Source organism: Nelumbo lutea, chromosome 4 (assembly GCF_056320005.1).
Source record: "Nelumbo lutea isolate HS-2025 chromosome 4, American lotus-T2T, whole genome shotgun sequence".
In the NCBI taxonomy this organism is placed as follows: Eukaryota; Viridiplantae; Streptophyta; class Magnoliopsida; order Proteales; family Nelumbonaceae; genus Nelumbo; species Nelumbo lutea.
The window spans coordinates 22,483,525-22,510,064 of record NC_142687.1 but is presented as its reverse complement, the minus strand read 5'-3'; the positions used below and the strand labels follow the sequence as shown (position 1 = coordinate 22,510,064).

General features: G+C 39.8%; 1 protein-coding gene and 1 pseudogene across 7 annotated transcripts; one reads left to right on the top strand and one right to left on the bottom strand.

Moving 5' to 3' along the window:
- Nucleotides 1–1,093: 1,093 nt before the first annotated feature.
- LOC148854572 (uncharacterized) lies at nucleotides 1,094–6,541 on the bottom strand. Of its 6 annotated transcripts, none has more exons than XM_088983635.1 (6): nucleotides 5,752–6,541; nucleotides 5,115–5,186; nucleotides 3,466–3,579; nucleotides 2,374–3,191; nucleotides 1,504–1,928; nucleotides 1,094–1,417 (listed from the first exon to the last, which is right to left on the bottom strand). In XM_088983635.1, exons 3-6 carry the CDS (start codon nucleotides 3,473–3,475, stop codon nucleotides 1,309–1,311), a joined length of 1,362 nt encoding a protein of 453 aa, XP_088839761.1. In that variant the 5' UTR covers nucleotides 3,476–3,579; nucleotides 5,115–5,186; nucleotides 5,752–6,541; the 3' UTR covers nucleotides 1,094–1,308. The 6 variants fall into 6 exon arrangements, with proteins under 6 accessions (XP_088839761.1, XP_088839764.1, XP_088839762.1 ...); XM_088983638.1 differs by having other exon boundaries at nucleotides 3,482–3,579; nucleotides 5,752–6,495; XM_088983636.1 differs by lacking the exon at nucleotides 5,752–6,541 and adding an exon at nucleotides 5,366–5,608.
- A 10,775-nt stretch (nucleotides 6,542–17,316) lies between these two features.
- LOC148854571 (granule-bound starch synthase 2, chloroplastic/amyloplastic pseudogene) lies at nucleotides 17,317–24,405 on the top strand (annotated as a pseudogene). Its single transcript, XR_016112437.1, has 3 exons — nucleotides 17,317–17,591; nucleotides 19,561–21,187; nucleotides 21,265–24,405. The product of XR_016112437.1 is annotated as a granule-bound starch synthase 2, chloroplastic/amyloplastic pseudogene (transcript).
- Nucleotides 24,406–26,540: the final 2,135 nt, after the last annotated feature.

Genomic DNA, 26,540 nt, shown 5'->3' with positions numbered 1-26,540 from the left:
TATTTTGAAGAAAGTTGTTGGATGCGCGAAAGAAATCTTTTTTTTTTTTTAGCCTCAAAGATATTGAACTGCTCAGTCTTAATTCTCTACGTTTATAGTATTCCAAATGAGAAATTAACAATTTGAAAAAAAGGAAATGATTTGGTGAAAATCGTTCTACAAACGCATCTTTGTCTTCTTTTTTATCAGAAAAGGATAATTCATTAATACTGAGAAAAGGAATACCAAAGAAAATGTCCACAATCAGGAGAAGCTCCGAGCTAGCTAACAAAACTAACCAATCAGGGCAGTTGAAAACAAAAAGTCCTGATCCTGCAAGCCTCACCTGGCAAGAGCATGTTCCAGGGAGTTCAACTTCCTGTTTACATACAAAAAAATAAACATCCTACTCTAAAGCAATATAAAAAATATCTTTTAAAAATGAAATAAAAAACGCTTGGGCTGTAATTTAAGATCTTCTTGCTCAGTCGAGATCTGGAAATTTCCTTAACCTGTGTTGGCAGGGATGCCAACAATGTAGCTCATATGGTGGGCTCAACAAGGCCTTGTTAGCTCGGATACTTTATTTAATAGTGTTTCGGTTTGGTTTTCTTTCTTTTTTTCTCTCTGATGATCAACAAAACTTGCTTAGTGTCAACTCTAGTAGCTCTACAATCTGTTTCAGTAGTTTTTTTTTTCTTCAGTTTTCTTTTGTGCTGCTTGTAGATCGTTGTTTTCATTTGCTTCCTTGTTATAGTTGTTTGTCTTTGGTGGCTGTATGTGTTTCTGTTTCTCTAATGAATTATTTTTTCTCTACCCAAAAAAAGGATAAATTTCAACCTATATTATGTTGAGAAAAATAGGAAACAATAAGAAAACAACAGGAATTTCATTTCTAACTGAAAACACTCTCACTTCGATCATAAAGATAAAGTTGGGGAGACTGGGGGACTAAGATGTAATGCATAACCGCTGCCATTTTGTTGTTTCTGTATCAACTCCCACATTGTTACCTGCTATCACTAATTCCGTCGTTCAAGAATGTCATTGCAGCCTTTAATGCATTGATTATATTTTGTAATGATGTTCTAATTGATAATTTCTAGATAAAGGATTTATGGTATAGATGCTGATGACATAATAACATTAATAAATTGCTTGCATCTCCACCTTCATGCTTCAAACTGTAACCAAAAGCACACCACTTTGGACCAACTACACAATACATACCAAGCAAGAGCAAAGGATATGAATATGATATACCACATGGAAATGCAGTATTTTGATGATGTATAGCTGAGCCTAAACATTGTGGACAAAGAGAAGCAGTCAGAAACTACAGCAGAGAAAATTCATCTTCCAACGGCGATGCTTCCGGAAGTGTCTCTGATCTGCCTTAGCCATTTTCACTGGACTACTGTTCCATTCTGAATGCAATCTGCAGATGTCATAAACCAAGTCAGACCATTACTTATAGGCCCTCAAAAATAGATGGATAGATAGGTAATATAGATGGTAACTTACATGGGGAATGCGAAAGAGCGATTGCTGGTTGTACTGCTATCTGACCGAAGAGAGATGCTACCAGAATATGGTATGGGTCCTGAGTATGTTATTGAGCCTGACATAGGACCTACTGCAGAGAAACTCGACTCTCCATGACCATGTTGAATGAAAAAACTTCTGCTTGAAGCTGTTAGGCTATCCACTGTTCCATCCTCGAGCCTGGATGTGTTTAGTAGAGTATGAAGAGGTTGTGGAGAGTCTGCTTTTTGTTTGCTTTCAACTCTACCACTGGTTGCTGATGTTGAAAGGTTGGAATCAAAGGTGATGCTTCTGTTCTCCACCTTACTATTTAAAGGGACCTTGTTGTCTGGGTTGCTGCTATCAGATTCAGCTGCAGGGGATGGCACTGCAGAGTTTGCTAAGGTACCTTCTCTGCTCATATCCTGTGATAAAAAAATCATCAAAATCTATTTCATTCTAGAAAACTAAAGATGCTCTCTCTCATATGATTATGCAGACATAAAACAAAAAAAAAAAAGAATGAAGCAAGAAGAAAAAGAACTTATTTCCATAACATAATGCCAGGAAGTAAGCCAGCAACTTCTAGGTACAGGATCTGGTAGTTCAATCCAGCCCAGGAATATGTCTAGATAGAATGTAAGAGAGAAATACAGTACAGAGCTTCATACATCAAATAATGATTTGGTCCAGTAAATCCAAACTCAGACCTGATTTTGATCCTATCAGAAGATTTGAACTACCGGAGACTGACATCCCTCCCTCCCTCCTCCCCCCCACCCCCACAAAAAAAGGATCAAGTCCAGATTGAGAAATATGCCACATCTGTAAATGATGCAGATAAAAAGTAAACAAGGCCAATGGTAATACCTGGTCGTGGGCTTGTTGCTCTCCATTGCTGTCAAAATTGGTTAACTCAGGGCAGGATTTCTCTGTTTTCAACTTTCCGACCAAAAGCATGTTTTCAGACATAACCTTTTTATCTAAGATGTGTGCATGTGCAATCTCATCTTCTACATCTGCATTTTTCTCATCTTTCTGAAACAAATCCTTGGAATTGCATTGGCTATCAGTATTTTTCTCGCAATCACTTTGAACCAAAGATTTCGTCACGTCTGAATCAAGTGTTACTGAGCCCACCATTTGTTTAGTCAAATCACTATTTACATCCAAGTCAGAATGCATGGAGCAGGGCTTGCAGTCCACCTGACCATTTTCGGTCAAAATCTTGTCCTGAGAAGGTACTCCTTCATCAACACAGATGTCCTTGACGACATGATAAGGACCCTCTTTGAAGCAAACAATCAGCTCTGGCACTTCACACTCCATAACACTCTTATCAGTATAAAACTTTGTCACTTTCTCTGACAATTTGATTTCTCCAGAAGGAAGGACATATGTTGGGATGTGATCTCCAATCTTTCCTTCTCCGCCATTTATTAAATCATCCATGCTCACAAAATCGTGTAACCCTTTTACATTCCTTACATTCTCTCCAGTTTGTTTCTCCACTGGTAATGAATCCTTGTCCATTTCACAACTTTGGCTTCTCAAGTCATATGAAATTTTGTGCTTGTCTTTCATGTTCTTGTTGTCTTTTTTCCATTGCCCAGTCTCCAGAGCATCATCAAAAGATTGGGTATCAGTCTTAGGAGCTGGACTTGGATGGCAAAACAGGGATTCACTATCTGCAGTTACACTTAATTTCTCAGTAAGGCAATGCAACAAATTTTAAAGTAGAAAACTGCTTTGTGCACTTGAAGTAACACTAAACAAATCACAAAGGGACAAGCATCATTTCACACAAGGCAAGGGCGTATATGAGCCAATCACAATTGCATACTGCAGTTTTAAGTTTGAAAAAGTTTCTCTGACTAAAATATAAACTTAGAAAAGAAAGAAAATGTAATCATTAAGCTAGAGTGTTCTGCAAAATTCATGGAGGCAAGATCAGAAGATTACCAAGTTTCATGCTTACATAAGTTGGGGAAGAAAATAAATCAAAAAATAACTATTTCTCTCAGCATTTTGAGCAGTCATCCATTGCAGCAAATAATATTGACTTGATCATCCCACCTGTTAGGAAAGGCAATCAGTTAGATCAATAACCAATTCTGAATTCGACAACTTGAAGAACTTTTAACATCAAGAGTAAGTAAATGATTAGATAAGACAAACATTTTTTTTCAGGTTCTTATGAATCAACTCTTTTGTTGAATTGACCACAAGTAATTAAAATGAGCTAAATAATGGTTACATACTTATGGAGTTTCATAAGAAAAACAGCCTACTGCATTAAAAGGCCAACAGAAGAAGCAACATGCATTCAAGGAAACTAAACATATGTGAAATTCATATGCAGGAACTAAATACAGACTCAAGAACAGCTTAAATTGGATAAAAACAACAATATTTATTATTCTTGTTATCAGAAATTAATATCATTTCAGAAAGAGACTTGGAAACATTTTGACTAAACCATGGATAATAAAGGTACAACTACAAACTGTTAACTTGCTCCAGTTAATTTTAAAATTTGATGGAAGTAAAATTGTCCATATTGATGAGCCACCAGCAATGGAAATTCTTGTATGATATGGATGTTAATTGTGCTTCTTTTTTCCATTGTCCTCAAATTTGTCATAGCAAAAAGCATCCAGAATAAAAAAACAAACTTGCTTTCATTTGCAGTACAAAAATGTATTTTTACCAAAACATCTGCAAAACTGAACCAGAGTGCAAATTGGCTTACATTCAGCATTTGCACTCTTACCAAAATAAACATTGTATTTTATCTTACTACCAAGAAAAAGCCAAGGAAAAAGTAAAGCAATACTTTGATACAACCAAGAAAGCAGCAAGAAGCGGAAAAGAGACCATATTAAACTCCAACAAAGTAAAGCACGGAAATTGGGAGACCGCCAGGTAGAAAGACCAAAGAACGTGATGTGTTTTCCTAACACACCTAACAGGAACCAGTCCCTCGAGCAAAAGGGAATCCATTAAAAGAAGAGAAAACGAACTAAAAATACACAGTTCTTTCCTTCATTTCCGCTTTAGTAGGGATTTAGGGAAAAGGCTAGAAGCCATTAAAAGTATTAAAACTCATAAACGAGTTCTTCTAATCCATGTACAACCCCCCTCTGATTTTATAGAAGCATTGAAGTTGCAGAAATTATTTAAGGGGAAAAAAAGCATAAATAAATACACGCAAGTGCGTACTTTTTAAAAGGTTTGGGAATCTTCAATGAACATCAACGCAACTTCTGATTCAGAATCAAACAGGCTCCTCTGTTATAGCTATTTTTCTTGGCCCTTTATTCTTTCCTCTTGTCAGTTACCTTCGGTTAGATCTAAACCCATTCAAAAACTAGGGTTCCAGGTTTTTACCCACACGTGAAGGAATATCGAAAATGGCTTCTCTCAAAAGTCCCGGAGAAAACCAAAAAAAAAAAAATCCAAAACGGACGAGGCTGAGAGATCTAAATTAGATCCCAAAAAATCCTCACAAGCCTCAGAAAGAACAAAAGAATGAATCGAAAGAATCTATTGGCTTTTTTTACCAAAAAAAATGGAAAGAGAAAAGATAAATAAAAGGAAAAAGGAGGTACCTTTTGAATTTTGATCGGTCCAAAAATCAGTCCTTTTCTTGATTGCTTCAAAAGAGACAACCATTACCTTATCTGCAGAAGAAAAAATAATCGTATGGAGACATAGAACAAATTAGACAGACAGAAGACAACAAACTCAACTTCTCAGATCAAGCGGACTCGATTCACGCCAACAGAACACTGGAACAACCTTAGCTCAAAGAAAAACCAAAACCTATTTCAAAAATAAAATAAAAGAGCACAGCGACAACCTTAGCTCCATTCTGCAGCAAAAAGAGACATCCCCTCTCAAATTAATTCAAGACAACGGACAAACAGAAAATCATAAACCGGCCGGTGAGGAGTAGAAAATAGTCAAATTATATTGTCGGTTCGAGAGAGACAGAGAGGAGGAGGAGGAGGAGGAACCTAACCCTATACACTACAAAGTCAAATAACTCTATAGTATTTACTTTAGGAGCAGGCGAGCAGCTCATCTAAAGTCCAGAAGGTCCTAACAAAGCGGCAGGTTTTAGCATTAAATATCACAACATAAAATAAATAAGCAGATTGTCTGTTTGCCAGCATTTACTGGCTTTACTCTACGAATGTTTATCATATATTCTTAATGGCTAATCTGATAATCTCCTGCACTGACCTGTAAACTTTCTATTCCGACGTATGCTGCCGGAGAAACGATATCTTCACATCTGTTATGTTCTCCTCCTCCTCCTCCAGGAGATCGCTTCCCGTCCACTTCTCCGGCGATTTCAAGGAAGTGCACACCGGACCGAGCTTTTCTCTCCGGGGAGATCGCGTCGTTACTCAGATACCAACAAGAGGTATCCGGTCGAACAAACAAGGTGTGTCCTGTATCTTCCGCTTCGGAGATGCTTTACAGTTGATTTCCGTGACGAAAACGGTGTTTCGCTCTGATTGAAAAGGACCGACTTGATCTTCGATGGAGAACAGGTTTCCGTTTTTTTCTCCAAAGACAGGAAGGGAAATGACCGAGGAGATTAGCTCGGAGATGTTATGATTTGCATCGGATCTATAAACTACTCCTCGCTTTCAGAAAATTTGCTTCTTGTAAAACTTCTTCACATAAAATACAACCGCATAAAAGAGTCGTGGCCCGATACTTGAACCGAAACAGAAATTCCGTTACAGTCAGGAACTTGGTTTCAACCCAAAAATCTCAGTACCGCCGAAAAACCGAAATTTATCTTGCCGCCGACAATTGATGTCTCCTTGATAGTTGAAGAAGTTCGCCGTAGAGTTCGTATCAGTCGACGGGAAAAACCCGGGAAAAAGTTTCGGTGGGATGGGCGAGATGTTCTCCTATCATATTTGATATTTCCCTCCCCCTCATCACGACGAAAGAGTTGGGCAGACTTGAGCTGGGCCGGTTAACCAGTTTCCTTGTTTTATTTATTCATTTGAAAATTGCAAAAGGTCCTTTCAGCGAAAAAATAAAAGAAAGAAAATTGCAAAGACCACTCTATTTTGATATTTTCTCTTCTTTTTTTTGAAAAAAAAAGATTAACTGTTCTAATCGAATGATCCTTCAACTCTCTGACTTCCACGTGGAAAATAGATATGGACTTGCTTGGCTGTACCGGTGGCAATTGGCCAACTCTGCATCTGCATGATAGTGACGTCAATTAGTGACGAGGGAAGGGTAAATAATAGAGTCGCGATTCAGTGGGACCACCACTTTTGAGTTCGCACAGTTGTTACTTTGAACATCTCGATCCCAGTGGATTAATGTGCTTCTGCTTGGGATTGGCCCACCCAAAGTCGATCACGAATCATGATGAAAAAAAAAGTCAGACCTAATAGTAATAGAGTAGCGAAACGAAAGCACTACCCAATGAATAATTGAATTTCCCACCGTTATACGATCTGCTGTTTTTACTGTTTAACAGCCTTTTGACTTTGATGGTAGCTTTTCCTTTATATATTTATTTTCTTCTTTTTTCAAAATAAATAAGAAATCGTGAAGATGACGCAAACGTGACGGTCGCTCTACTCATTACCACGGTGATTAGCCAGTAATGAGGGGGTAATGAGTAATGAATGACAAAAACCGCAGGAGTTACTTGGTGGTGGACTCCAGCGGCGCACGTTAGATTTTCTGCCACGTTCATTGCTGAACCCAGTCCAATAATCTACTGACACCAAGGCCAACGGTCACTTCACGTGAGAAAGTTGGATTTATGGAATATGGATAGGCGGCCTGGCCTGCCAAGTGCCAATTGACGGGCTGACCCAGACCAGTCCACTCCAGTCCAATCCGGTATCTTCATTCATGAGTAATGAGTTGAGCCTCTTTTTTTTTTTTTTTTTTTTTGCTGTCCCACAAAGGCACAAACAAAGCATTCTGAGTTGCGATGTTTACTGAGAAGCAGGCAATAATACTGCTCTCTGAGTCGAAGCATATTGTGCAACTTATGGCTGTCGTGTGTCAACCCAATACTCCGTCAGATCGCGATGTGCATGCACAAGATCAGCCATTAATCCAATTGAAACGAGTTGGGTTTCCTACATTTTCTCATATTTCATCGAGATTACAAGAAACACCTTATATTCGTGTGAGAGTTTGGAAGTGGAAATGAAATTAATTGAACAAAAAGATTTTTATTTTTTTTAACATTTCAAAGCTATTCATATTTTAACAATTCTTCGACCTAAAGCCTACCAAATTACATGCATCCTTAATACTAGGGGTGCAATTGAATTAAGCTTCAATCAAATATGTCTGGGCTCGAGTTTCAGTCTTAGGGTAAATTTTTAATAAGTTATTTGAATTCGAATTCAACCAATAAAAGATTCGGTCGGAAAGCTTACAAGCCTAGTTTAAACTTATACAACATATAAATGAACCAAATTCATCAAATAGAACATAATAATATTTTAGTCAAATTACACCAAGACATGTCAAAACTCAATTTTATTGCACCCCTACCTAATTCTAATACTTTAATTGAACCTTAGGATGTGTTTGCTTGTAATGCAAAGATGCAAAACCATGGCAGTGCAAATGATTTGATTGCAGTGTAAATGAAATGATCAATTAAGACACATAAAGCAAAATAAAGTAAAACCCCAAACAAAATTAAATTAAAATTTACAATTATTTTTTCTTTTACACTCTCATGCATTTATATTAGTGCAAATAAAATTATACCGCAACCAAACGCAGCTTTAAGTTGAATATGTTAAACATCATTTCCCTAGTTCCAAAGTTTCCAATGCCATGACCCATTATTTCTACCATTGTCCTCTATTAATATATAGTACCACTTCATCTTTCTTTTGTTTTTCTTTGACATTTTTCCAAATAAAAGCACCATATGCCAGTTTCCAATACTTTTCATTTTCAATGCATGTATGGGCGGAGCTGCTTTTTTCAAACACCATAGCTTGTCGTTACTGTTTCTTTCAACTCTATCTATATGTTATATGTCAAAACACCATAGCTTGTCGTTTCTGTTTCTTTCAACTGTATCTATATGTTATATGTCAAAACACCATAGCTTGTCGTTTCTGTTTCTTTCAACTGTATCTATATGTTATATGTCAACCCAAGAAAGCTTGAATAAATATAGCTAATAAGCTAGATGCTGTTTGGCCTATGAGTGTTGGACACTGTTCCCTAAACATCCACATGTGGCCCCGAATTCCCATAAGTCTAACACAGAGCTTGGGCCTTGGGCTGCTTACAACATTTATGAATGATACGTCTTTCCCATTCTTTTTGGGTGGGCAAGTTTTATTTAACCACTCTTTTATTTTCTGACTTCAAATACATGTTCAAAACAAGAAAATGACAAACAAATTAAATTGAAGGGCTGAAGACATGCGGGTTGTCAATTTCTGACTAAAATATTCCCCTCTTCCTTATCTTCTTGTTACCCAGTACAAATGGTAGGGACATAACAGTCCTAAAAATGTTGTAAACTATAGCAAATGTTTGGGCAATTGGAACCTGTTTGTATTTCGACAAGGTGGAAAATTCTGTGCAATTTTTTAATTTCAACCACTCTCCTCGGATGACAGCCTGACACCGACTTTGTATTGTACTGTATTCCTTCCAAACAGGGCCTTAGTTTTTTCTTCTTCTCCTCTTCTTTTATTGATGACCTCAACTTTTCTTCCTTTATTTTAGGTATTTATTTTTGTTGATTTAGTTAGTTTAGCAGTTTACAATTCTTTTTTAATTATTCCGTTAGGTTCTTTATTATAGCTACTGATTTTAGAGAACTTCTTTTAACCTGATCTCCCAGTTTTTCATATCCATTATCCAAAAGTATTACCAAATCCAAAGCAACCAATGCCTTTCTTTTTTTTTAGGCAAATTTTTTAAACCATCTCTATGGTTTAGCTAATTGATTAAATTTATCCTGTTTATATATTGTCTTAAAGCATCCTTAAGTTTTCTGATAATTGTCTAAAACCTCCCTTATCGATAATTTTTCATCACATTCTATTTGCATGTAACATCACGTGGTTGGTATATTTTTGGAAATTTCTAAAATACCCTTTGCAACTTGAGAGTTAGTTAGCCGACTCCCCTTCTTCCCTCTCCACCTCATTCTCTTCCCTAGTGCCACAGGGGAACTGTTGAAACTGCGAAGGTTAGATGCATGTGCGAATTCCTTGCTTCAACACAAACTCCCTCTTGGAGGTTGAAGATAATACACATCACCGAAGATTGAAAAGACTATATGCAAGCTTGGCGGCTTCAAAGGCAACATCCGCAAGCTGGAGAATTACGGCCGGGTGCCGAATCATGCTTCCCCGTAAGCAGCAATGGCGACACCAACAGAGATGGATGCAATGTTGGCCATGGTAGGAAACTTTAAAGTCTCCCTCTTAAGGAGGATCCTGGTCGAGTAAACGACGGCAGGCATGATTCTTATGGAGGACCCTGATCGATCAATCTCTTTTGTACCTCTCCATCCTCCCAACCGGAGCTCTCTAATCTCTTAGTCTTTGGTTCTCCAATTCTGCCTACATCCACCTCTTTGTGTCCACCCAAAGAGGGCCTTGTTTGGCCCTCTTTCTCGAAATCAGAGTTTATACGAGGAAGAGAGTTACAAAAGAGATTGATGGTGAACGATCAGATGGTAGAGGTTTGAGATATGGATTACAGGTGAGAGAGATTTGGGGGGTAGTGGCGGAGGATTAGATTGCCTAGATCCACCATGGTGTTCAAGCTCTCGACAATGAATTCAATATGCAAATGGAACAAGATAGGGATGCTACGACTAAAAAGGTTAGTCGCTAGTCAGAAGTTGCAGTGGTGAGAATTCTCCTCTTTATGGATGATTGCATATAAACAAATTTAATAGAAGGGTAAAATTGACATTTTACCATTTTCATTAGGATTTAACGACAATGGTAATTGTTAGAAATAGTATGGGTGGTTTAAGACAACAATTAAACAATAAGTGTAGAGTTAGTTAATTAGCTAAATAGTAAGGGTGGTTTAATAAATTTGCCCTTTTTTCTTTCTTTTTTATTTTGTTTTGTTTTTGTAAGAAAGAAACCCATTCCTATTAGATACCAATTGGTTTTAGTTGGATCAGATTTCTATGTATTTTAGGGATAATTTAGGCTATGGTTCAGTACCTTGGTTGTTGGTAGAGGTGTTAGTTGGATTGGATTTGGTCCAATATGAGTTCATTACAAATGAACCCAGTCCAATTCAATCTATCAAATACTCTAGACCATTTTGGACCAATCCAATACAATGTTTGTGGTGCTGTCTAATTGAGTTGTGTCGAGCTAAGGTGTGTTGAATCGAAAACACAACAGATAATCCAATCAATTGGATGAAGCCGAGGTGGAAGGATGAGGTCGTGCACTTAGGAGATCTACAAACTGGGCAGAGTCAGAGGCCCGGGGATGAGGTCCTAGGGAAAGAGCTCCAATGCTCAACTTAGTAGTTGGGTGATGGAGTCAGTTAGACTGAGCTGGACCAAGCCGAGGAGGACAGTAAGAGGGAAAGAGAGTCTAGAGGGTTGAAGACCCTTTACCTTACAAAGAGATGCCTTAAAATAATTGAGTGTTTGAGTTGTACGTTGACACATTCCTTGCAAGGTCATCAGGATGAGGCCGCCCATCAAGGTTTTCGAGGAGCTCCACCTTCCTCAATGAAGCCGCTTATCCTTGGGAGGTGGTTCTTATCCTCGTTCTTGCGGGCTCTACTTCTATCCAAAGTCTATGGTGGCATAGTTATCCACACTTGTAGGTGAGCAATGTGCTAATGTGATTCGTGGACGTCAACCACGGAAGTGCCCATAATGCAACTTAGACCAGCTAGGGCCCCACCCAAACACTAGTCCCCAAGTTCCAAAATCGAGTGAGGTGTTCGTTCGTGGTGAAGTGGAAGAGCTCCTAAAGTGCTCAATTGAGGAACTTAGTACATTTCTTTGGCTGGTCGATCCGAGTCTAATGCTTCAGGTGTTCCACACTCTTTGCTTCAGGAAGATGTCTTCCTCTTCATTATCTTTTTCCTTTTCTTCCCATTCATGTAATTCTACTTCAAGTAGTGCATCTAAGCCGAGGCCCAAACTAGATGTTGTTGGGTGTTGAAGAATGATGCCAACATGGTCGAGGCCAAGGTCAAGGAGACTGAAGGTGAGGCTGAATCGGCCGAGGTCAAGGAGACTGAAAGTGAGGTTGAATCCACCGAGGTCAAGGAGACCGAAGGTGAGGCCGAGTTGGCCGAGGTCAAGGAGACTGAAAGTGAGGTTGAATCCACCGAGGTCAAGGAGACCGAAGGTGAGGCTGAGTTGGCCGAGGTCAAGGAGACTGAAAGTGAGGTTGAATCCACCGAGGTCAAGGAGACTGAAGGTGAGGCCGAGTTGGCCGAGGTCAAGGAGCCCAAGGTCGAGGAGATTGAAGATGAGGCCAAGTTGGTCAAGGCCAAAGTCAATAAGGCTGAATGTGAAGCCAAGTTGAACGAGAACAAGGAGGTCAAGTTGGCCGAGGCCAAGGTCAAGGAGTTCAAATGTGAGGTCAAGTTCACCGATGCCGAGGTCTCTAGGGAGCTGGATTCGTTCATTGGTTGGGTTTGATTCTCCTGGATTGGTCGATGTCTTAAGCTGGCTAAGGTCTCGAACTTGATGGCTAGGTGTCCTCGGTCTTATGCTGGACAAGGTCCTGGGCTTGATGGATAGGTGGCCGAAGTCTTAGGTTGGCTGAGGTTGTGGACTTGATGGTTAGGTATCCTTAGTCTTAGACCAGACGCGGTCTTGGACTTGGTGGCTAGGTGGCCTTGGTCTTAGGCTGGCCGAGATCTCAAACTTGATGGCTAGGTGGCTGAAGTTGCAGACTTCATGGCTAGGTGGCCTTGGTCTTATATTGGCCGAGGTCCCGAACTTGGATGCTCTGGTGACCCCAAGCCTAGATGGCCAAGGTACTTCCAAGCTCTCAGGTAGACTTGTTCATAGGCCAGGCTTTGGGCCTGACTTACACTATGTTGGGCTTGGGCTTCAAGCCAGGTTCCATTCAAAATTCGACAAAAGCCAAGGCCGAGCCCGACCCATGAACATGTCTACTTTCAAGTAGGGGTGAGCATTGTTCAATTAAAACTGAAAAACCAAACCATAAATTTCAATTTCGGTTTTTGGTTATTATGGTTTTATGAAATTTTGGTTTTAATTTTGGTTTCGGTTTTTAGGTTTAGAAATTCGGCTAACTGAAAAAATGAATTAGCTGAACTTTATTATCTATAATATATATTAACATATAATACATATGTAATATGTATAAAATATATTATATTGTGTTATATTATATATTAAAATATACACTATAATATATATTAAAATATATAGTGTTGAAATTCGATTTTAACTTGGTTATTTTGGTTTTCCATTTAAAATTTCGGTTTATTTGGTTCGGTTTTTAACTGAACAAACCATTTCCTCACCCCTACTCTTAGGTTCCTTAGGGAGCTTGGTGAAGCCAGGTCATCTTGGAGTTGATCGACTACTCCTTAATGGGTTGGTCATAGTGCTTAGTTGACTCTTCCCTCAACACTAGGCCAAGGAACTTGCCACGGGTCCTTAGCTCCTTAAGGCCTTTATGACACTATGGAGCAGTCTTCGCTACTTGTCCTCAAGCGATGAGTGGCAGGGACACCATTCTTGCTTCACCTAGTCTGAACTAGGAATCTCAAGTGTTCGTGATCATTCGTTTGGATTCAGTCGAGTCATCGTGGAGGGCACTTGGTATGTGTAGTATGACGAACAAATCATCAAGAAGTTTTTAAGGATCTAAGGGTGCCTTTTAGGGTCCTCGGCATGAGGATTTGTCACCATAGGCACATGTGGGGCTGGTTGCACTACTATAGGGGCATGTCCTTGCTACCCTAACGCTTCAATCATCATTAGGATGAGGCGGCTGACCTTCCTCTGTAGGGCGTTGAACTCTTTCGAATTCAACTGGTTCAACGGCTGAGTTTCACAAGGATAAAACTACATCGAGAATGAAATCCCCAAGATGGGGAGTGTAGTGAGTGCCAAAGTGGTCAGAGGTGTTTTTGGGATGCATGGCTGCTTTCGGTGCACAAGGAGATAAGAGATTGGGAACAATCTTTTTGTGTTAGATTCCTTAGACAACGACAATATGATGTTGTCCAATCCAAGGTGTGTTGAACTGAACTTGCAGCAGATAATCTTGCCAAGTAGATAAAGCCGAGGTGGAAGGATGAGGTCGTGCATCAAGGAGATTTGCAAATAGGACATAGTTATAAGCCTAGGGATGAGGTCCCTGGAAAGGCACTTCAACACTAAAAAAAAATGGGGTGATGAAGTCGGTTGGGCCAAGCTATAAAGGACGAGCTGGGTCGATCCAAGGAGGACAGTAAGAGAGAAAGAGAGTCTAAAGAGTTAACACCCCTTTAACTTATGGCAAAATGCCTTTAAATAATTGAATGTTTGAATTGTACATGGACATGTTCCTTGCGAGGTCATTGGGATGAGGCCACCCACCGAGGTTTTTGGGGAGCTCTGCCTTCCCCGATGAAGGCGTTTATCCTCATTTGTGTGGGACTCCGCTTCTACCTGATGTCTAGTGATGTAGTTATCCACACTTGTAGGTGAGCAATGCAGTAACATGGTCCAAGGACGTCAACCACGGAAGTGTCCATGGTGCAGTTTTGGCTAGCTAGGGAACCACCCGAACAATTTGGAGTGTTTGTTAAAATTGGGTTTAATTTAAATTGGTTCCAACCCAAACCTGATCCGTTAATACCTATATTCTTATCTTTTATCAATGGATCAGATATTGGTTCAATCCAATATAAATCCATTACGGATGGACTAGTTCCAATCCAATATAAGTCCATTGGCACCCCTAGCTGTTGGTGCTTCTATTAATGAGCAATAAAGCCTCGTCAATTACAAAATTCATGGTTTACAAAACCGGACAGGACCAGACGGTCGGATCAGAAAACTTGGGAAGCGACCAGGTAACCGAATCTGTTTCACCCTGAAATTAATTAGACCCGGGCGATCAAACCGTTGAACTGTTGAACCCTTTTTTTTTTTGGTTCCACATTGAGCCTGAATTCTGATGAACCCAGATCCTCGAATGGAGTTTTGAGGTAACACGTGCTTGGAATTAGAGGTGCTTCTCACTTCTCAGATTGGCAGTTCCTCGGCAGGAAGCAACCTGAGGTCTGACCGTCTGAGGAAGCAGTTTGCCGGAATGTCCCAGCGAGAGAAAATAAGTATATAATAATAAGCACGGCAGCCTTGTAGGGTGAGTTGTCAAATGTCGCAGTGATGAAATTGACAGATAACTACAATTAATTTACAGCTCAAGATGCCAACAAACCATTTATTACATATATGGACCAGTATTGAAGTAGGCCAACGGTCTAAGCTAAACGTCAACCCCAGGAATTAAAACCATAACGTCTTCCTGTATTATAAATTTATAAGCCTATAAGATGTTTTGCCTTTTGCCCTTTTGCTTTGTTATTTGATATTGTTATCACTACGTTGAATGAAATATAATGTAGATAAAAAAAATCTTCGTAACGTCAATCACTCTCACGAAAAAATGCCAAAGTGGTAGATGGCCGAAAGTAGATAAGCTTCAAAGTTAAAACAAATCAAACTCCTCTTCTACATTCTCTTGAGGCGGTTAGAGAGTTCATAGAGAAAGCATGGGAAACCGCCAAACAACCGAATCTTGGGACCATTAATTTTTATTTCATGCATAGCATAACTGTACTTATTAGCTTCACCAAACTGGTGGTGGTGGGGGGTGACCCGCTTTTATTGGGTCATTAATTAAATAGACCATGACTTTGATCGATGGTCGATCTGCTTGCATTACAATATTACATAGAGGAAGCTTAACCACCAAGGAACTACGAAGGCCTTGAGATGTCTTTCCTGTCCCTTCATTGCGACAAAACATTTCCTTGCAACCTCTTTACTGGGATCTGCTCTGCTCCTCATGTCTTTTATTTTATTATTCACCAGAGAATGACCGTACTAATTATCGAGATATTAATTTTTATTTTGTTTAAGCGAAAAATGGTTTATTATTTTTTAAAGATTATTTGTATTATAATATTTAAGTATTTAATTATTATTGTTATTATTAAGTATTTAATTATAATAATTATAATTTGTAATGTAAACAATTTAAAGATTAATCAAAATGAAATATTTACTTAATTATTTACACTAAATTCCTTGTAATTTTACATAACTTTAATGCGCAATAAGAGTTTGATCCGTAGGGCTCTTAATTAAGATTAAAATTCAAATTTGTTTGTGGCTGAAAATAACCACTTTGACAGTTTGTGGTTTTGTTTAATAGGTCCCACCATTTGAATTTAATTGAATGTGGTTAAATGGTTATCAAAGCTATGGAACTTTTTTGTGAGAATGTTTAGGTATCAAACTGCCCTCTTCTTAGATTCTATTTCTTGAAATAATAGAATATGAATGTATGACATTTGTTTTAAAGCGCCACGTGTCTGGTTATGAATACTTCAAAATTTTAAATAGACTTAAAGCAATTTAAGTATATGATGAGTGGTTTTCTCTTTTGAAAGTGGGAAGAGCCCACCTCTGGGATGCTGTTTAATTAAATCTTAGGATGCCACGTGTTTAAAAGGAGGGGACTCATTCATTGTATGTGAGGTGATCTAGATTAATTTCAAACACACTAGCATTTGGAAATAAAATAAAACAAAGTCAATTGATATGATTTTTTATGGGGCTAGAACTAACCTTCAAAATGATTAGACACGTGGCAACTACAAGGATGTCTACACCTCAGTCTACGACTTCAATCTCGTTGGGTTGATTCAACCTTGGAAAAACGGAATCCACCTTGGGTGGTTATAGGTCACCTCGCTCTTACCTTGCTTTGTTCGTTTACCGACGACGAGACGACTTCATCGTGAGTAGATTAAGTAGACTGACCATTATCCCCAATTAGGGTTGGATTGGAGTCGAGCCGAATAGTACGAGGTTCGAGTTCGATTCGTTAAAGTACTACAAGGCCTGAGCTCAGTTCGAGTTAGAACCTTGAGTTCGAGCTGAATTCGGTTTGAGTTCGATTTGAAATAGAATGTTTTATAAAAATAAAAATATATATATAAAATATTTTTATTTGATATTTAAAAAATTAAGAATTATAATATTTTTATTATATATATTATTTTCTATATATATTCGAGTTCGATTCATTTATTAATCGAGCCTATAAATTGGACTTGAACTAGGCTCAAAGTTCGGTTGAAACTGAACTGAGCCGAGCTTTTCACAAGGCGAGCTCAAGTAACTCATGAAGAGCTCGGCTCGTAACCAACCCTATCCCCAATTGAATTAAATCAAGTAATAGCTCAACATACGACCCAAGCCATATGCATAGAGAAACACACCCTGTCAAGGCGAGTTACCCTAGAAGAAACACACCTGAGCTTTACCACGTGTGTGTAGAGTAACCATTTGGCAGCCTGGTCTAATAATATCATTATCATGTATGGTTCTCTCATCACTCAAGGGGCCTTAGGCCTCCTCCATGCATCGGCAACGTGGCGAGCGAGTCACCAATACATGTTCCACTTCAGTTCTAGGTGTCTCATAAAACTGCCAGATGCTCAGCATTTCTTGGACACATATTTTTCGAGCATGAGCATCCGAACCCTATTTAGTATGTGTTTGATTCTATTAACACCCAATTTTTGTTCGACTCCCTCTCTAACCCACTTTTTCTCCATTCCTCTCCACCATGGTCCCCCCACCTCTCATCTTCCTGCTCCCTCTATTCAACATTTAGGTACAAGAGAAAGAAGTAACGCCAAACGATTTGCAGCTCACTGCATTGGACGAGTTCAGCACAACTCTACATCCTCTCTATTGTCAACCGCACACTAGGTTTTCTCCATTTCTTTCGGCCATCAAACTCTTTCCCATAACCCCCGGCAGCAAGGAAGAAGGGCCGCACATAGAGGTAATCGTCTTCAACCTCTCAAAAATTATTTACAGTCAAGGTTCTAACTTTTCTAATGATACTTTTCTTTGTTTTTTTTTTTCTTTTCATTATTTTGTATTATTTTCCCATGGAAAAATGCCGAGTATTAGTGTTGAGTGCATGATTTTACTCAAACAAGGGAGGCTCATCACTCTTTTGTTCAAGTTCTTTTGTTCAAGTTGTTGATGGGTGGCGACTACTCGTTCTGTTTACATTTATCGAGTAAACGCTGCCATATAAGCGCCCCTTAAGCAAAGGCCTCATTAATTGCATCCATGCGTATGGATGTTTGCAAATCTGTGCGCCTCTCTTCTTTAAGGAAGTTTCATTTTGGAGTTTCCTGAAACGGGTAAGCATTTATTAGCACTTTTCTAATAGGGTGCCGAATGATACCTATATATCATAAACACTCTTATTAATTGTTTTTTTCGATTTTACAGCCACACAAATACAAATCGTTATTTAATAAATGTAAATGCAACCAAACACCCTCTTAACAATTAATACAACATTCATTTCATGCTTCATTAATTATTCACATAACCACCTTACATAAATCGGCTTAGTGACTTGATTGTCGGAGATCTAAGTTCGGAATATCACCCCGGGCCCTTGACTCTGTCCTCCCTTGTAAGAGCCTTTCAATATGATTCAAGGTCGTCCGCGACTTTTCATCTCATCAATTTTGATGCAATCTTTGATCCATGCAAAATGGTAAATAAAATGTCTTGGCAAAGCCCCAATTGAGGGGCAGGCACGTGGTGAACATCTGCCAAATACCGATGCATGATTAGAGTTGATTTAATAGCTTGAACTTGCCATCCCACTAGTGGGCCAACAGCCTTTTCAACAGAGTTTCTGTTGGGCACGTTACTATGACATTGGGTAAATTAATAATTGTCTTTTAAGCAAAAATATGCCAGTGAATTGATGAACTGCTATGAACGTGGCTAACCAAAAATTGTGCAAGCCACATCGGAGAACAGCTTGGACTGGGATTCCACGTGTCCCACGAAGGCACGAACGAAAGACACAATGGGTCATCAAACACCTGTTATAAGGGCACACCGACTTAAATAACACTACCTACGCACTCTTAACACCCTATGCTCTTTTGCTGTTTAGTTTATCAATCATAAGCTCATAGCTCACCTTGTCAGTTCAGCTTGGTCTAATTGATCACCCTATGCGGTGATTGACTTGAGAATTGGATAACCTAGATCCCTTAAACTATGTTTGGTTTGAAGAAAAAAGTAGGGAAAAAAAGGAAAAAGTAAATAAATCTTTACAAATTTTGTATAACTTTTCTTACCTTTCTCTTTTTTTTCCTATATTTTTCTTTAAATCATGCATAACCTTAGGCTATGTTTGGTTTGAAGGAAAAGATAGGGAAAGGAAGGGAAAGACTGAAAAACCTATACAATGTTTGTAAAAGTTTTTCTATCTTTTTTTTCTTTTCCCTGCATTTTCGCTCAAACCAAACATAACCTTAGGGATTCACCTCAGGGCCTCTTACCATCCATCCTAGTACTTGTAGATTGCCATAAATCCTCAGCTCCACCAGTTCACCAACATTTTATTGAGGGGTCTTTGGATGTGATTGCTAGAAATGGGAGCTCATTCATGGGACAGTTCTCATTTGTTAGCCCATAAAATTAAAGCCTGAGCTCTTTTAAATTTTCTAAATTGACTGATAAAAATGAAAATTTTATGTGGATTAATCAGAGGATCATCATCCATCGAAGGATAGCTCTTTTGTGAATTGAGTTCTAATTTACTCTAATTATGAAAAGTTATCTTTCTATTTGATTCATATGGTAATTTGTGTAGTTAGATAAAATTAATATGTGAAGGTGAATCCATGTGTACATTTTTTTTAAAGAAAACCCATGTGTAATGGGAGAATCAATTTTGACAGTTTTTTTTTTTTTATTTGTTGAAATGTCAGAAACATGGATGCATATCGGACATGGATGCATGTCGGACATAAGCCATTAAAAAAGACGAACTGGAGAATGGAGATGGGCATTCATGATAAATCAGCCTAGGTTAAATCTCATCGAGTGAATTAGTTGAACGGCTGGATGCAGCGACCAAGAGTGAATTAGCAAAGAGATGGAGATAGAAATACCAGTATGGGAGCCCTTAAAGCACCTGGTCCTGATGGTATGCCTGCAACAGTGTTTCAGAAATGTTGGACGATAATGGATTCAGATTTAGTGAAGTTAGATAGGGGTGCAAGTTGGGCGAGTTGGGTCGGGTTTATGGTCAATCAGGCTTGGCCCTAAAATTTGGGTTTAAGGCCTGAGCCTGCTCAAGCCTGAGGTTAACTCCAATTTTCCTAATCCGAGTCCAGCCTGCCTTGTAATTTGATGCACTCGGGTTGGGCTTGGGTCCGGGCCGGACTTGGGTATATATATATAAATATGTATGCAAAATATTTATATAAATATGTATGCAACATTCACGTATATACACATTGGGCTGGGCTGGGCTCGGACCAGGTTCAGGCTACTTAAGGGTTAGGCCCGAGCCTGACCCAAAAAATAAAAAATCCCAACTTCTTGGACCTGAACCCAGCCCGAGGACCGAAAATCCAAGCCCATCCCTTATAAATTTCTAGGTTGGGTTGGTTTGGGCTCAGGCTGGGCCCGCCCAAGTTGCACCCCTAAAACTAGTTCAATAGTGATTTGAGAACTCGGAATTGATAGAATCATTGAATCAAACTTTTATTTGTTTAATTTCTAAAACATCAGCCCTAGATGTTGCTTCTGATTTTTGCCCAATCAGGCTTAGTAATGTCTCCTATAATCTCATTGCAAAAATTCTTGTTAATAGATTGAAGGCACTCCTCTAAAAAATTATTGGCCCATGTCAAAATGCTTTTTCTCCTGTCCGATAAATAAGGTTTTGTTTGGAAAAAATGCAAATAGAGTGTAAATCCCACTTCAGGGTAAATTTGTACTCTGGTTCACTTTTGCTTGTGTTTGGCAACACTACATTTATGCATTGACAAATGACAAGCCAATGCATATTTTCATTGATAATAAGATGTAAAATTATATCAATAAAAAAGAAGTAAATTCGCATTCAAGTGGGTTTTTGATTAAAAAAAAAGCATATGATTTATTGGAATTCATGTTTACATCCATTACAACTAAAAGTCTGTTTGGTAAGGTAAATTTGTTAGTGCAAAACTAACCCAATTTTATAATTTATATGAAATATTTTACACTCTACATATTTGCATGGTTTCCAAACGCTGCCAAAATGACAACATTATCATGGCAAAAGAAATTGTTCATACTTTGAAGAAACAAAAAAGGAAACCCTCTTATTTCCTATTAAAATTAGATCTCTCTAAGGCCTTTGATAAGGTGAAATGGCCATTTTTGATGAAGACTCTCACGTCTTTGGGCTTTGCTGAAAGATTCTGTAGAATTGTACCACAGTGCTTATGGACTACCAACTTCTCCGTTCTGTTAAATGGAGAACTAGTTGAACCTTTTCAGCCATCTGTACAGAGGTCCTTTCATGCCTCGTCTCTCGACAGTTAGAGACTGGAAGACTTAGAGGTATCCCTCCTGCAGAAAGAACTGGTTTAAAGCTTAACCAATTATTTTTTGCTGATGATATATTGTTATTTGGTAAGTGTATGTTATGGACACACCGCCTGGCAGCACACTGCGGTGCAGTCATAGGCAGCAGCACGCACAACGGGCCGCCTAGTAGCATGCACTACCCGGAAGCGCCGTACAGCAGCTTGGCAGCGCACCGCACACATTGCCCAGCAGCGTGCACAGCAGCACGCACCGCCTGGCAGCGCGTAGCATGTACCACCCGGCAGCGCGCAGCACTAGGCAGCAGCACGGCAGCAACACGCACCTCACGACAACAGCACTGCGAGATGCGCGCACCGCTCGACAATAGTAGTAGGGCAGGGCCCACATGACAACTCATCAGGGTGGGCCCACACTTATCTTACCACATCAGCTCTGCCTGCCAACTCACCACCAGCTTACCTTATCCCTTATCCCTTATCCCTTATCTTATCTTTATCTTATTTTATCTTCTTAAGTAAGAGTTGTGTTACCATTAGGAGTTTTAGTTTGAGTTGGATTACCCTAGCCTAGCCGAATCCAACAAGGAATTCCCTTCTGTAATCTCCTATTTAAGGAGCTATGAGTTGAAATAAAGTATTCAGTTTTTCAGTCAAGAAAAGAGTGAGGATAGTTCTGGTGGTCTCTTGGACAAATCACCCATTCAATTCCCGCAATAGGGTCTGCACGCAAGGGAAGGCGCAAGGGAAAGCAGGGCTTTCTCCCCGTGGACCGACCCGTGATGGGATCCTATGCATGGGACCATAACATTTGGTATTAGAGCCAAATGTCACGGGCGATATGGAGCAACTACCATCCAATGTCAATGAACTGGAACATAGGCTAGCAGAAACCAGCATGAAGGATCGTGAAGTCAAGGAAAATGTCCGGGAGTTGCGACGCCGCCTAGAAGCATTCCTCTCCAACAAAGAAATGAGTTCTGAGGGAATCGTCAACACAAACAGTCATCGTCCGGACTGGGCAGAGGCATCTAGCGAACAACTGATCGCTGCACCTACAGCCGCAGTTATTCCCAAGGATCAACGCACGGAGGATGAAACTGTAAAGTCTCCTCCTTTGGCCGAGGACAATGTCACGACCATTATATTGGTACCTGTAGAATGCGCTCCTTGGTTGAAGATAGGTGGGCTTGGCGATGTTGCTGGAGCTTTACCGAAGGCCTTGGCTCGGTGTGGACATAGAGTTATGGTTGCGGCACCACAATATGGTAACTATGCAGAAATCCAAGAAACAGGAGTGCGCAAGAGATGTAAGGTGGATGGGCAGGATATGGAGGTAACTTTCTCTCATGCTTATATTGATGGCATGGATTTTGTGCTCATAGACTGCCCTATGTTCCGCAATATTGAGAAAAATATATATGGGGGAGGCCGAGGGGATATTTTAAAATGCATGGTTCGCTTCTATAGGGCTGCTCTTGAGGTTCTCTTCTATAAGTATACCCGGTGCGTTCTTGTGTTCCACAACATAGCACACCGGGGTCGTGGTCCAGTATGCGATTTTCGTTATGTAGACCTTCCACAAAACTACTTCAAACTACATGACCCAGGAGGTGGGGAACACTTCAAGGTCCTTGCAGCTGGCCTGAAAGTAGCAGATCGTGTAGTCACTATAAGCCATAGTTACGCCTGGGGGCTAAAATCTAAAGGAGGCTGGGGTCTGCATCAAATAATAAATGAGTGTGATTGGAAGCTAAAGGGCATCGTGAATGGGATTGATGCAAAAGAACGGAACCAGTTTTATGCACCAAGCTACGGGACAACCCATGTTGTTCCTGTTGGTGGACTGAGAAATAGTGTGCAGTCGTTTGATTCATTTGCAGAGTTCCAAGCCACATATCCGGAATTCGAGCTTGAGGACAAGCTCGTAGTCCGGGAGGGGTGTGATGTTATGGACACATCGCCTGGCAGCACACTACGGTGTAGTCATAGGCAGCAGCACGCACAACGGGCTGCCCAGTAGCACGCACTGCCCGGCAGTGCCGCACAGTAGCCTGGCAACGCACCACACGCACCACCTGGCAGCACGCATAGCAGCACGCACCGCCTGGCAGCACACAGCATGCACCGCTCTGCAGCACGCAGCACGCACCGCTCGGCAGCGCGTAGCACGCACTGCGCGGCAACAGCACTAGGCAGTAGCACGCACAACACGACAGCAACACGCACCGCACGACAGCAGCACGCACCTCACGACAGAAGCACTGTGAGACACACGCACTGCTCGACAGTAGTAGTAGGGTGGGGCCCACATGATAGCTCATCAGGGTGGGCCCACACTTATCTTACCACATCAGCTCTGCCCACCAACTCACCACCAGCTTACCTTATCCCTTATCCCTTATCTTATCTTTATCTTATTTTATCTTCTTAAGTAAGAGTTGTGTTACCATTAGGAGTTTTAGTTTGAGTAGATAATTAGGAGTTTTAGTTTGAGTTGAATTACCCTAGCCTAGCTGAATCCAACAAGGAATTCCCTTTTGTAATCTCCTATTTAAGGAGCTACGAGTTGAAACAAAGCATTCGGTTTTCCAGTCAAGAAAAGAGTGAGGAGAGTTCGGGTGGTCTCTTGGACAAATCACCCATTAAGAGAGTTCGGATGGTCTCTTGGACAAATCACCCATTCAGTTCCCGCAATAGGGGGTCTGCACGGAAGGCAAGGCACAAGGAAAAACAAGGCTTTCTCCATAGACCGACCTGTGACGAGATCCTACGCGCGCGACTATAAAAGTGTATCTCTTATAAAGTCCATTGTTAAGGAACAACTAACATCCTTTTGTAGATGGTCTGGCCAGAGATGAGCTCTATCTAGGCATTGCTTTCACAGGCTGGACGCACTACTCTCATCAAATCTACCTTGGAAGTTGTACCTTGTTTTCAAATGGAGACTCGTCTACTTGCAAGTTCCAAGAGAGATATGCTCGCTCCCAACTAGATAAACTATATCGATCGTAATTTCTGGCCGGTGGAGTGATTTGGAAGGCAAGAAACGAATTCACAATTCAAAATGGGACATTATTGATGTTGAAACCCAAATCTCAAGGTGGTCTTGACCTAGTATTTGTTTCTAATCAGAATATCCGAATATGGTATTGTTAGCAAAAACATGTTGGCGGTTTTTGCAAGACTCTGCATCATTATGGGTAAAATACTTGTTGCCAAATACCTTCAAGGAAAAAATTTTTGGAATTCTATACACCTCGATCCGGGTCATCTTCTATTTGGAGAAGTTTGCTCAGTTCAAAGTCATTATTGGCACAAGGAGCTAGCATTGTGGTTAATTGAAGATGGGTGGGACAGACTTTTTCTCTGATCCGTGGAGTGCTGTGGGATCTTCTCTCCAAGAGTTTTATGTAAATGACACTTATTTGTCGTGTGTTGCTTATTTATTGATGACAACTCACACACCTGGAATCTGCAGGCTAAATTACACTACGTTCTACCTCCAAACTTGGTTACTAATAAAATTCAGAAATGTTCCTCTTCCGTATCCTCCTCACTACAAGTGGCGGACAGACTAGTATGGTGTAAGACTCCTCATGGTCATGGGCACTTTACATGTACGTCAGCAATACTGAAACTATTGTCTTAAGCTTCCTCATCTCCTAGTTCCTCCTCTTCACAGCATATATACATAAAAGCTAACATGCCATGGACTCATTTGTGGAAACACAAGTTATGCCATTTGCTGTTAAGATGTTTTTATGGAGGAGCGCTTTAAATATTCTCCCATCTGTTGATAATCTAAAAAACATATAGAGTTCTCAACCATTCTCATGGTCATTTTGGCTCATTGACTGTGAGGCAGGGGATGGTGCGTGGCATGAGTCCAAACTATCCACACACCTTCATCATACATGCCATGCATCAACTTTGTAGGCTGCATTCAATTAATAATGACTACCTGAATCTTTTATGTATGTTTATTAAGTAGTATATAGGGAAATATATATTTATTAACAAATTGGACCACCAAGCCCCAAGGTGAAGGTGTGTATATATTTTTTTTAATCAGTCCTACGTACGTAGACCAAGATAATCTTGACAGAGTGTCAGTATTCAAGTTGTGATATATATATATATTATCAAATAAATGATTAAGTTCCAATCGAAGCGTTTATTTGATGGTTAGACGAATCCACACCATCACCCAGCTTTTAGAAATGGTAGCTGCAGTTTCTAGGACACAGTGCACAAGAGAGTTGGACCACATTAATCCACACCATCACCCAGCTTTTAGAATTGAAAAGTTAACAGCTTTACTGTTGCCTCTATTTAGCTGGGTGTAGTCAGTAGTGTACCACCTCCCAATTGCCAGATTGGGCTATAACTTTATATGGAATTTTATATGGGCTATAACTTTTGGCTTATAGAAATCAAAGCTTTGCACACCTCCCAATTGCCAGATTGACAGTACCAGCTGCCATTCAATGATTTCCACTGAACCGACTACACCACTATCAACATATGATGGTTGCATTGCCGCTTTAGAGTTTAGACCAAGGAAATCAAAAAGAAAGAGAGCTCCATTAACTATTAACCCATAAATGATTAAAAGTTACCTGCTGATCCCTTCTGCGGGATCCTGCATTGGTGTTGGTGCGTTCTTATCCTGTTTTCTTACCCTTTGGATATATATAGTATCTATCCATCTATTTATCGTTCAACAATAAGATTTCTCGATCGTATCTAGAGAAAGTTGACAAGAAAGTAATAACCATTTGTGCTTCATATGTTTTTTCAAAGATTTAATTACAGGAATAGATGTTTAGAATTGGAATTAGAATGGGTTATTCCGATTTTAATTATTTGATTAAGTAGAATTAAAAACTAATTTTTATTAATTTTTATTGGAATAATATTTTTCCATTTGAGTGAATGACCATTTTTCCCTTCTTTTCTTATAAATATAAAATTTCATTTTTATTGATTTCAATTATTATTTTCATTCTGTCTAAACCAAACAGCAGATCATTCCGATTCCAATTCTTAATAGACCGATTGGAACTAGCATCATGACTCATATATAGATATTGTCCATTTCGTTCCGAGATTAATGGGAACTAGCATCATGACTTAAATAACGATGGGACCGATTGGGTCAACGACGAATTGAAAACATGGAGTTGGATGCAAAGTTCCCCAGTTCATTGAATTGATAGCTCCAACTCATGAGAACATTCATGAAATCATAACTAGCTGATCGAACTTATTGGAATTTTCGCGGAGCTGCAGTGGGAGTCCGCGTTCTGCACTGGATTCGTGAACCTACGAATAGGATTCGAACACGTCGACCATCCAATGTTAAT

Coding starts and splice junctions, on each gene's coding strand:
- LOC148854572 (XM_088983635.1), bottom strand. Junction 1,929..2,373: donor AGCAACAAGCCCACGACCAG/GTATTACCATTG, acceptor TTTTTATCACAG/GATATGAGCAGAGAAGGTAC. Junction 1,418..1,503: donor CGCTCTTTCGCATTCCCCAT/GTAAGTTACCAT, acceptor TGACATCTGCAG/ATTGCATTCAGAATGGAACA.